At 36.8% G+C, this 12,951-nt stretch overlaps 1 protein-coding gene across 1 annotated transcript in view; it reads left to right on the top strand.

Moving 5' to 3' along the window:
* The first annotated feature begins 363 nt into the window (after positions 1 to 363).
* DNAH6 (dynein axonemal heavy chain 6) overlaps positions 364 to 12,951 on the top strand; it is a 303,480-nt gene continuing 290,892 nt past the window's right edge. Inside the window, exons 1-3 of the mRNA XM_057301281.1 lie at positions 364 to 489; positions 1,722 to 1,954; positions 10,850 to 11,023. Coding sequence (XP_057157264.1) covers positions 1,730 to 1,954; positions 10,850 to 11,023 — 399 coding nt within the window. The 5' untranslated portion in view covers positions 364 to 489; positions 1,722 to 1,729. The remainder of the gene's footprint in view (positions 490 to 1,721; positions 1,955 to 10,849; positions 11,024 to 12,951) is intronic.

Genomic DNA, 12,951 nt, shown 5'->3' with positions numbered 1-12,951 from the left:
TCTCCTGAAATTCTCGACTCTTTCGGATAAATTTCTATTAAAGTGAACGTCAAGTCAGTCTTACGCCTCTTGAAGGAAAACAGAAAAGAAATTCCTGTAAGAGGTTGAGATGGGTGTGAGTGGTCGATAAGCAACGAAACAAACAGAATTAACCACCTCCTTTGGCTGCTCTGCCTACACCTCCTGGCACAGTACTCAATTCCCAGCGCAGAGGAGGAACCAGGCTGTGCGGCTTCTCCAACAATCAGCGAAGTAGGAAATGTTTCGGAGACACTAATTGGCTCGATTGCCTGGCGCGCTCCTGGACCGAAAGCTGTGGCTGGTTGAGGCGTTGCCTGGCGACGTGTTACTCAGTGGCGCAGTGCTTCCGTAGAGGCCGGCTGGTTGCTACGCAACAGGAAACATTCCGCGCTACCCAGTACTTTCTACTCCCGACCAGGCATTGCTCTCTCTGGAGACCCTCGGCGGTGGTTGCTCTATTTTGACTTGGTGAGTCCTGGGAACCGACCCTCGGGCCTGGGCTCCGATTTCTGGGCCAGAAACAAAGCCTGACTTTCGGAGAACATAAAGGCTCAAAGAGGCAGAGAAAATCAATGGAAAGGCATTTCAGTGATTGTCTGCTATCCGCCCATCATTTTAGAGGGGTGGAGAGTGAGCAATAGCGATATCAAAAGACTTGTCCAAGATCTCACGCTGAGTGGTAAAATCTGGACCTGCGCTGTTAAATACGGTAATCTTTAGACCTCGTGTGGCTAGTCTGAATTGAAATGTGCTCATATGTAAAAAGCACACTGGATTTTGAAGGCGTGGTACCAAAAGACAACATAAGATATCACTATAATTTTTATACTGTGTGTTCAAATGATTATGTTTTGTATATGGTAAATAAAACATTATTAAAATTAATTTCACCTATTTCTTTTTTAAAAATGCTATTACTTGAAAATTAAAATTGCATACAAAGCTCTCATATTTCTATTGGCCAGCACTGATCTGTATAAAACCTAGGTCTGCCGACACCTGATTCAAGACCTCTTGTGCTAACCCTATTTTGGAAGGTGTTTCGAAGTATCTCCACTCATCTAATGGGGTGAAAGTGTGCGTGGTGGTGCAGAGTGCAAGACCATTACAAAAGGCTCATATTTCTAGTGTTTTAGGACCTTGCTACTCAAAGTGTATGAATCAGAACCTTCATTTTAACAAGCTCTGCAAGTGATTGTCCTGCACGTTAAAGCTCCAGAAGCACTGTGTAAGAAATTAGCCCTCAATTCTTTTTTTTCCTTTGTTTCTTCTTGAGTACCTATACTGTATTTTTCAGACTGCGTGTACTAGAATTAGCTGCATTTTGAACAAGTTCCGCAGGAGGTGAGAAACATTGATCTCAATACTAATTACATTTCCTTTTGTCCTTCCAAATCTAGACCAGTGTGGTCTCCAGATGAGCAGCAGCAGCAGCATCCGCCAAGAACTTGCAAGAAATGCAAATTCCTGGGTTCCACCCTAGCTACAGGGGTTCTTGAAGCCTAGGCACAGTTTCTAATTTTTTATTCCTTTGGTTCAAGTCCTCAGTTCGGGAAGACTGGGGTGACTTTGATGGGTTTTATTTGAGGGAAGTGAGCGAATTCAACTCTTCCTAGTCCTTAAGTCCCTCTCCAGTAGCCTCCTTCCCCAATCCTTTTGATCTACTTTTCATTTTCTTTTTCCTCACCTATTCGTTTCAGGAGTAAGGATGACTTTTCGGGCCACAGATAGTGAATTTGACCTGACAAATATTGAAGAGTATGCCGAAAATTCTGCACTTTCAAGACTGAATAATATAAAAGCCAAACAAAGAGTGAGTTATGTGACATCCACAGAAAATGAGTCTGATACACAAATCCTAACGTTTAGGCACATTACAAAAGCTCAGGAGAAGACAAGAAAACGACAGCAGCCTATAAAACTAGAGCCTTTGGTAAGTTCAAAAACCATTGTTTTAGCCTCTGTAGCCACAGAGGAAGTTGTAAAATTGCTTTGGAGGATAGAAGTCATTTCCAGACCCTGAATTGACAAAGAAGGAATGAAAAGCTAAAAGATAATAACTGCTTATGTAGTTGTAAATACGGTAAATATTTATTAAACAAATATTAAGTTCTAGGCACTGTTTAAGTTGAAGGATACAGTGGTGAACAAAGTTTTCAGGCAGATAAGTCCTCTCTAGGATTATGTACAATACAGATACTTAACTATGTATGCTATTAGGCACTTTTAGATATTAGGGTACCATTTAACACTGAGAAGTTTAGCAAATGTTATATTTAGTTATATAGTTTTATTATTTTCAAAGTACATGCCTTTGTATTTAAAAAATTGTGTGCATGTTGAAAATACTTAATTTTTAGAAACCATTTATGCCCTTGGATAATTATAATCGCATGTAAAGAGCCGTGAAAGCGAAAAAATTAAAAAGTGAAAGTTGTCCTCTCCACCATTAGACGTTAGCTACCATCATTACTGGTGTGCCCTTCAGACTGTTTTGTTTATTCAAATGTATTTGCACTTATATTTGTGTCTATAAACATAGATAGTTTTAAGATTATACAATACATACTGATCTCAAAAGTGTTTATTTCACTTAAACATATAGAAATGTTTCTAATCCTTGCATATAGAGGTGTCTTTTCTAACAGCTACACTGTATTTTGTTGCATAGAGGTGCCATAACATAGTACTGGTTAACTGTTCTCATATTGATGTGAGCTCAAGTAATTTCATTTTTGTTTTTTGTTTTGCTTTTATTTGGTTTTATTTTGTTTTTATTTTGCTATTTCAGATAATGCTGTGTTGAATGACATTGTCTTTATAAACATCAAGATGCATTCCTAGAAATGGTATCTTTAGGTCATATATACATTTTTAACTTCAAAAAACATTACCCAATTGCCCTCTGGAAATTTACCTTTTCACCTACAGTGTACGAGAGGGCCTGTTTGCCCACATCTTTACCAAACCTGTTGCTATAAGTTTTTTATTTATTTTTGCTACATTGATATGTTAAAAATGGCATCACGTTGTTGTTATAATTTGCATCTTATTCATTTTTCATCACCACATACATTACTTAATATGTGGATTATCTGTTCATAACCTTTGTCCACTTTAAAATTAAGTTGTCTTGGGCTGGGCGTGGTGGGTCACGCCTGTAATCCCAGCACTTTGAGAGGCTGAGGTGGGCGGATCACCTGAAGTCGGGAGTTTGAGACCAGCCTGACCAACATGGAGAAACCCCGCCTCTACTAAAAATACAAAATTAGTTGGGCATGGTGGTGCATGCCGGTAATCCCAGCTGCTCGAGAGGCTGAGGCAGGAGAATCGCTTGAACCCGAGAGGCAGAGGTTGTGGTGAGCCGAGATCGCGCTATTGCACTCCAGCCTGGGCAACAAGAGTGAAACTCCATCTCAAACAAAAAAATAATAAATAAATAATTAAGTTGTCTTTATCTTATCTATTTTTAAGTTTTTAAAAATATATTATGGATATTAATCCTTATTTCTTTGCTTCTCAAACTTAAGTTTGAGTACTGATTTCACTTCAAGGAAAGCATTCTTGATCCGTAATGCTGATTTGTTGTTTTTTATTTGATGTTACTTTGTGTGAAAAAACTATTATGCTAGGAATTAATTCTAATTGTTAATAAACAAATTGACACCTTAAATACAAAGAAAATACAAAACCAATACAAATGGAATCAACACAAAATGCAAAGTCACCATTGTTGTTGGCTTGACACTGAACCTTCATTTGCACGGTGGATGTGGCACTGACTGCTGCCCTCCTCTTCCTCAGGTTTCAGTGTGCCTGCGCCACCACATGTTGTGTGGGGCACCAAGTCCTCCTTCCCATTTTTCTCCCATGGAATTAGTATGAAACTTTTTACATCTATTTCTCTCCGACGTATTTGCCTTCACTTGACAAAAGTGTATCACTAACCGTTGATGATTAAAGTTGTTTAATTTGTCACCAATGCCATCTACTCATGTATATTAAAAGTTTGTTATGTGCATACTCTGTGCCAGGGTTTGAGCCATGCTCTGAGGAATGAACAAAGCAAATGAACAAAAATGAACAAAGCAGACAAGATTCCTGTTGACATTCTAGTAATTCTAAATAAGCAGACTGAACAATTTCACCTAGTGATAGTAACTATTTAAAAAATAAGCCAAACGCATGGGCTCATGCCTGTAATCTTAGCACTTTGGGAGGCAAAGGGAGAGGGTCATTGAGCCCAGGAGGTAGAGGCTGCAGTAAGCTGTGCTTATACCACTGCACTCCAGCCTGGGTGACAGAGTGAGATCCTGTCTCTAAAAAAAGAAAAGAAAAGAGCACATGGACTATGGTAGAGACTCAGAAGAGACTGCTTTAGATTGGGTGACTAGAAAGATCTCTCTGAGGAGATTTTATCTGAACAAGTCTCAGCCAACAGCCTGTATCAACTGACAGATATCTGCAATTTAGGCAGAGCTCAGTGGGGACAGCTTGCCTCTACTCCACTGGGCACCAGCTGAGGCATTGATGCTGTCCCCACTGAGCTCTGCCTAAATTACAGAATTTTTAGCAAAATAAATGTTAGTTTTTAAGTTACTAAGTTTGAGGCAGTATGTTATATACTAACATAACTTGCACAGTATAAATAATACATGAATAAAATAATTCATACAATATTAAAAAATAACAAGGAAAAAAGTGAAAATGACCTGAAGTTTCACCATGCAGAGAGAAAGTAGCTTAATAGTCTAGTGACTAATTTCACACCTGTGGGTGTCTGCAGTTTGACTTCTTTTTATGGAGTTGGTAAGAATGTATTTTTGTTATTGACTTCCCTCCCCTCAACTGCCTTCTCCTCTCCCTTTCCCTTCCCCTTCTTCTTCCTATTCTCCTCTTCCCCCCTGCTTCTTTCCCCTCCTCTTCCTTCTTCTTTTCTTCCTCCTCTCTCTCTTCCCTTACCCCTCCTTCTCCTACTCTCTTTCTTTTCTACTCTTCTTCTTTTACATTTTTTCCTTACCTCCAAATTCCCCAATCTCTGACCCCCTTTTCTATGCCATCTAACATTGACGAAATCTAGTATATGTCCTTTCTTGCCTTTGTCCATGCTGAAACAATTTTATACAAATTTATTTGTAATTTTACAAATGTATGAAACTTACAATTTGTAATTGTGTGTATTTGTAATATTTTCATGAAAATATTACAAATAAATACAATACTCTCCATCTAGCTTTTTACACTTACTGGTGGCATAGTATCTGATTGTATGAACATTCCATAATTTACTAAATCATTCTCCTCTTTTGAGACATTCAAGTTGTTTTGCCAGTATTTCAAATGGTACAGTAAAATTGTATTATCCTTTTGTATTGGTGCTTATATTCCTATGAGACAGGGCCCTGTGAGTGGTGTTGTGGAGTTGATGAAAAAATTACATATACGTATAATTATATTTAATTGTATATTAATTTCCATATAATTATATTTAACATACAATTTTACTTAATTCACACATATTTTACCTGGAAACCAGTTTCTCAATCCAATGTACACATGTTGCCTAAATTAAATTGCATTTTCACCCTTAACCTAAGTTATACTATAATCTCTTCCAATTTTTTGTTGCCTGATCTGCATAGGTGAAACTGCACCTTCACACAGGATGCAGCTAGTGTTTTTATGTGTAACTTTTTTAACGTTTATTTTAGGTTCAGGGGTATATGTACAGATTTGTTACATAGGTAAACTGAGGTCATGGGGGTTTGTTGCACAGATTATTTCATCTCTCAGGTACTAAGTGTAGTACACAATAGTTGTTTTTTTCTGTTCCTCTCCCTCCTCACACCCTCCTCCCTCAAGTAGACTCCAGGGTCTCTTGTACCTCTCTTTTTGTTCATGTGTTGTCATCATTTGGTTTTCACTTATAAGTGAGAAAATGTGATATTTGGTTTTCTGTTGCCAAGGATGATGACCTCAAGCTCCATCCATGTTCCTCTGAGGAACATGATCTTGTTCTTTTTTATGGCTGTGTAGTATTTCATGGTGTATATATACCACATTTTCTTTATCCAGTCTGCCAATAATGGGCATTTAGACTGATTCCATGTCTTTGCTATTGTGAATAGTGCCGCAATGAACATACACATGCATATGTCATTATGATAGATCAATTTATATTCCTTTGGGTATATACCCAGTAGTGGGATTACTGGCTCGAATGGGAGTTCTGCTTTTAGCTATTTGGGGAGTCACCATGCTACTTTCCACAATGGTTGTTATTTTTTATTTTAATTTTTTATTATTTTATTTGTCATATTACAAATAAATACAATACTCTCCATCTAGCTTTTTACACTTAATGGTGGCATAGTATCTGATTGTATGAATATTCCGTAATTTACTTTTCTATTTTTTTAAATTTTTCAGTAATAGCCATTCTGACTGGTATGAGATGGTATCTCATTGTGGTTTTGATTTGCGTTTCTCTAATGACCAGTGATATTGAGCTTTTTTTCATATGCTTGTTCGCTATGTCTATGTCTTTTTTTGAAAAGTGTCTGTTCATGTCCTTTGCCCACTTTTTAATGGGCTTGTTTGTGGGTTTTTTTGTAGATTTGTTTGTTTCTTGTAGATTCTGGATATTAGACCTCCAAAGATGCATAGCTTACAAATATTTTCTTCCATTCTGTAGGTTGTTTTTTCACTCTGTTAGATAGTTTCTTTAGCTATGCAGAAGTTCTTAAGTTTAATTAGATCCCATTTGTCAATTTTTGATTTTGTTGCAATTGCTTTTGGTATCTTTGTCATGAAATCTTTGCCAATTCCTATGTTCAGAATGGTATTGCCTAGGTTGTCTTCCAGGGGTTTTATAGTTTGGGGTTTTACATTTATGTCTTTAATCCATCTTGAGTTAATTTTTGTATATGGTGGAAGGAAAGGGTCCATTTTTAATCTTCTGCATATGGGTAGCCAGTTATCCCAGTACCATTTATTGAATAGGAGTCCTTTCTCTATTGCTTGTTTTTGTCAGCTTTGTCAAAGATGACATGGTTGTACATGTGCGGCCTTATTTTTGGGCTCTTTATTCTGTTCTGTTGGTCTACATGTCTGTTTTTGTACCAGTATCATGTTGTTTTGGTTACTGTAGCCCTGTGGTATAGTTTGAAGTCAGGTAACATGATGCCTCCAGTGTTCTTCTTTATGCTTGGGATTGCCTTGGCTATTCAGCCTCCTTTTTGGTTCCATATGAATTTTAAGATAGTTTTTTCTAGTTCTGTGAAGAATGTCATTTGTGGTAGCCTTATATCTGTAAATTGCTTTGCACAGTATGGCGATTGTAATGATACTGATTCTTCCTATCACGGAGAGCATGGAATGTTTTTTCATTTGTTTGTGTCATCTCTGATTTCTTTGAGCAGTGCTTTGTAATTTTCATTGTAGAGACCTTACACCTCCCTGGTTAAAATATTCCTAGGTATTTTATTCTTTTTTATGGCAATTGTGAATCGGATTGGGTTTCTTATTTGGCTCTTGGCTTGACTGCTGTTGGTGTACAGGAATGCTAGTAATTTTGGTACATTAATTTTTGTATCTTGAAACTTTGCTGAAATTGTTTATCAGCTGAAGAAGCTTTTGGGCAGACTATGGGGTTTTCTAGATATAGAATCATGTCATCTGCAAACAGGGATCGTTTGACTTCCTCTCTTCCTATTTTGATGCCCCTTATTTCTTTCTCTTGCCTGATTGCTCTGGACAGGACTTCCAATACTATGTAGAATAGGAGTGGTGAGAGAGGGCATCCTTATCTTGTGCCGGTTTTCAAGCGGAATGCTTCCAGCTTTTAACAATTGAGTGTGATGTTGGCTGTGAGTAATATATGGCTGTTATTTTGAGGTATGTTTCTTTGATACCTAGTTTATTGAGTGTTCAACATGAAGGAATATTGTATTCTATCAAAAGCTTTTTCTGGATCTAGTGAGATAATCATGTTTTTTTTGTCTTTAGTTCTGTTTCTGTGATGAGTCACATTTATTGATTTGCATATGTTGAAACAAACTTGCATCTCAGGGATAAAGCCTAATTGCTCATGATGGATTAGTTTTTTATGTGCTTCTGGATTCGATTTGCAAGCATTTTGTTGAGGATTCTTGCATCAATGTTTGTCAAGGATGTTGGCCTGAAGTTTTCTTTTGTGTGTGTGTGTCTCTGGCAAGTTTTCATATCAGGATGATGCTGGCCTCATAAAATGAGTTAGGGAAGAGTCCCCCTTCCTCATTTTTTTTAGAATAGTTTCAGTAGGAATGGTACCAGCTCTTCTTTGCATATATGGTAGAATTTGGCTGTGAATCCATCTGGTCATTGCTAGGCTATTTATTACTGACTTGAGTTCGGAGCTCATTATTGGTCTGTTCAGAGAATCAGTTTCTTCCTGGTTCAATCTTGGGAGGGTGTATGTGTCCAGGAATTTATCCATCCCCTCTAGGTTTTCTAGTTTATGTGCATATGGTATTCATAGTAATCACTTGTGGTTATTTGTATTTCTGTGGGGTAAGCAATAATATCCCTTTTGTCATTTCTGAATGTGTTTATTTGGATCTTCTCTCTTTCCTTCTTTATTAATCTAGCTATTAATGGCCTATCTGTCTTATTAATGTCTTCAAAAAACCAACTCCTGGATTTTTTGATCTTTTCAATTTTTTTTATTTCTCAATATCCTTCAGTTCTGCTCTGATTTTGGTTCTTTCTTGTCTTCTGCTACTTTGGGGTTGGTTTGCTGTCACTTTTCTAGTTCTTTAAGTTGTGATTGGAGGTTGTTAATTTGAGATCTTTCTAATTTTTTATATGGGCATTTAGTGCTATAAATTTCCCTCTTAACACTGCCTTAACTGTGTCCCAGAGATTCTAGTATGTTGTATCTTTGTTCTTATTAGTTTCAAATAACTTTTTAATTTCTGCCTTAACTTCATTATTTACCCAAAATTCTTTCAGGAGCAGGTTGTTTATTTTCCATGTAATTGCATAGTTTTGAGCAATTTTAGTAGTCTTGATTTCTATTTTTATTGCACTGTGGTCTAAGAGTGTGTTTGGTATAATTTCAGTTCTTTTGCATTTGCTGAGGATTGTTTTATGTCTGATCATGTGGTTGACTTTAGAAGATGTGGCAATGAGAAGAATGTATATTCTGCTGTTTTGGGGTGGAGAGTTCTGTAGAGGTCTATCATATTCATTTGGTTCAATGTTGAGTTCAGGTCCTTAATATCTGTGTTAATTTTCTGACTTGATGATCTGTCTAATACTGTCAATGGAGTGTTGAAGTCTCCAACTATTGTTCTTTGGGAGCTAAGTCACTTTGTAGGTCTCTAAGAACTTGCTTTGTGAATCTGGGTGCTCCTGTGTTGCATGCATATATATTTAGGATAGTTAGGTCTTCTTGAATTGAACCCTTCACCATTATGTAATGCCCTTTTTTGTCTTTTTTTTTAAATTTTTTGCTGGTTTAAAGTCTGTTTTGTCTGAAATTAGGATTGCAACCCCTGCTTTTTTCTGTTTCCCATTTGCTTGGTAGATTTTCCTCCATCCCTTTTCTTGAGTCCCTGGGTGTTACTGCATGTGAGATGGGTCTCTTTAAGACAGCATATCATTGGGTCTTGTTTTTTTAATCCAACTTGCCAAACAGGTTATTTAGCCCATTTACATTCAAGGTTAGTGTTGATATGTGTGGATTTAGTCCTGTCATTGTGTTGTTAGCTGTTTATTACACTGGCTTGTTTGTGTGGTTGCTTTAAAGTGTCACTGGTCTATATACTTAAGTGTGTTTTTGTATTGGCTGGTAATAGACTTTTCTTTTTGTATTTAGTGCCTTTCTTCAAGATCTCTTGTAAGGCAGATCTGGTGGTAATGAAATCCCTCAACATCTGCTTATTTGTTTTCCTTATTAATTTCAGTAGGTTTTAGAGAAGGGTTTTCCAAATGTGCATTAATCTTAACATCATTTTTATAGATCATTGTTTGGTCTCTGTGAAGTCACCCTGTGTAAACAGACATTTTTTCTTCTTGTTCTCAACTTGTGATCCTGTTCTCTATTCCTTTTTAGCACTATTACATAACTTAGCTCTCCTTCATCTTTGTAGCAACAGCTAGCCTTTTCCTTTCTTCAGTGAGTGGCTCAAAAGGGATTTTTATCTAAAAACAAGTGCAATGTAACTGAAAAGTTAACTGCTGTTTCCTTTACTTAATCTCAAGCCTTTTTTTCTTATCCCAGTATATGAGAGACTAGCAATTATGATAAACTCATAATGCTTAGTAACAAAAAGCCATTATAATGAATTCTTCACTTTATTATGTTAAAAGCTGGGGTTTTATTGCCATAATTTTCGGTTGAATAGCCTAAGATAATGCCACCTATTTTTTTTAGATCTTCAATAAGTTATGGCTATGAGAAGTGATTGATGATTTTGATTTTGGTGGGAGAATTCTGCACTTCTTCCCATAGTAGCAGTATTAGTAAATGATGGGGGTTTGTAATGGATAATTAGGGAGTATATGATTTCATACTTCTGAGCCTTTTCTGTTGTAATTTATTCTTGTAAGTATTCATTGATAATTTCAAGTATAAAATTAATGGAAGCTAGGTAGAAAAGTCTTACTCAAGCAATAGGCCAGGGACAGGCAATGGTGGTAGTTAACTATTAGGACTGCATCTTTGATAGGAAATTAGTCCAAGGAGATCAATTTCCAACAGGAGAAAGAGTCCAAAGGTAGTGAAAAATAAAACAAGTTTATACGAATGTTAATAAAAATTAACATATCTCTCTATTTCCCAAAGCCAGTGCTAAAAGTCTACCAAGATCATAAGCAGCCAGAATACATACATGAACAGAACCGATTTCAGTTAATGACTGCAGGAATCATTAAACGTCCAGTAAGCATAGCAAAGAAAAGTTTTGCCACATCATCTACTCCGTTTCTTGAGCATCAAGATGCTGTGAAAAAAATGCAGGTATAATATTAAAATACTTAATTGATTCTTTTAACTTAATTTTGTTTTGTATAGCATTGCTAGCATACTTTTAACTCATAAGAATAGAAGCAAAGTCATTTTCTATAAGGTTGCATAATGAGTTTGGGAAATATAACATTTCTTCATCCTATTTAAGGAAAACTCTTACAGTGGAAGAAAATCATAAAGGAAACTTTCACCATCTGTACAGTGCCTTCTGACCTTCTTTTGCATGATAAAGAAGATATAATAGTATTTTGAATGTTATTATAACTTTTTTGAAATTTTCATCATTTTTACCAAAAATGGTAATCTTTGAAGACCCTGGTGAAGAGCAATAAAGTGAGACAAAGCCAGCTAGCAAGACAATTTGTGTAGCTGGTGAGAGTTGTAGAGCGAGGAAGTTGCCTTGAAAGGCATAAAGAAATGGTAGCTCAGGGAAGAAATCACCAGAGCTTGCCTTTAAATGAATATCTCTAGATAATTGAAGAAAAAAAAACAATAAGGGGAGAAAATATGAAAGGTATACCTACAGTAAAGATACCAGTAGAGCCAAGATTTCTCTGAGGTTTTGGTTGAGAGGATAACTTTGACAGTCACACACTGAGTGCTGGTTTGGGTCCAACCATTGGATTAGAACTGCTAGACGTGCACAGTTGAGGACAAGGTCTGTCCTCAAGGATTTCAGAGTCTGGAGGTACGTAGGTGGACAAGTGAACACTCAGCACGGTGGGGTATAAGAGCTCTCCTTAGTTGTTTAAGGTACAAAATAATGAAAAACTAAATAAAAGGGACTCTTACACCTGGCCATCGGGGGGCCAGTCAGTGAATAAAAAGCCACCTTTGGGAGTTGCACTAAGCTGAGAAGAATGAGTGGAAAGTTAATGGGATAGATAAGATGAGAGAGGTGGGAGCTTGAGGAGAAGCTAGATGGACAGGAGCTTATTTTGGGTTTGGGTGAGATCATCCTGAAAGAATGAAATCATATGATGAACTAGATGGAATTATAAAGCCTCAGTTACTATGGTGTCTGTGAAGTGGAGCCAGAGGGAGCTCTTTCTCCAGAAAAGATCTGAGCCAGGAAAGATTTAATTGCCTGTAAATTAATTCATTTGGCATAAAGAGGGCTTCAAAAATTTGAATTTAAAGAAAAGGAGAGAACGTGTATAGATATCTGGGATAAAAGTGGGGCTGAAAAGGAATGTTAGGTTGTGAGCTATGCTTCCTGGTTGTAGCTGTCACTCAGTGAAGAACTCAGTAAAGAGTTAGGAATTAAAGAGAAATATGAAAAATGGGATGTTTTACATAAAATAAGAAAGGTATTTATTCTGAGAAAAAGGTAATTTTTTCAGATATTGATTTATCTGAATGAGTTTCAAATAGAAATGCAACAAGGAGGATTTCCTGGGAGGTAAAGGAAGGCAGGCAGGAAGGAAAGTTGGAGGCCTCTGTTAATTAAGGAAGAAATTGACTTATCGAATCGGATGGGGCATCCATCAGGGAGGAGTACTGCATTGTACAGTTTATGAATAAATGCTTTTTTTATTTCCCACCCCCAAATCTGAACCTATGTTACTGCTAAAGAACACAGCAGAACACAGTGATTAACCTCCTCCATGGGAGGAAAATGTGAATCACATTTTCCCACTGAGTTACATAATGAGAAATTAGGGCTCAGAGGAAAATATGTAACCCTGTTATGGAAGAAGTCTTCCACTTAGAATGCAGTAAGACTTTTTAAAGACTAGAACAAATAAAATAAATGCATTTTCTGTTAAAACAGTAACACTTTAGTCTCATAAAAATACTAAAGTGGACTAGCCCTCATTGAAACATTGAGATAAGGTGATGTGTGTTTTCTCTGGTTCAGGTTTGGCCTATTCATTCTCAGAAGAGAACAGTGTTATTGCTGCCATCCCTGGCCAAGA

The sequence above is a fragment of the Pan paniscus genome, chromosome 12 (genome assembly GCF_029289425.2).
Source record: "Pan paniscus chromosome 12, NHGRI_mPanPan1-v2.0_pri, whole genome shotgun sequence".
Taxonomy (NCBI): Eukaryota; Metazoa; Chordata; class Mammalia; order Primates; family Hominidae; genus Pan; species Pan paniscus.
The sequence above is the reverse complement of the archived record's forward strand: the minus strand, read 5'-3'. Positions and strand labels throughout refer to the sequence as shown.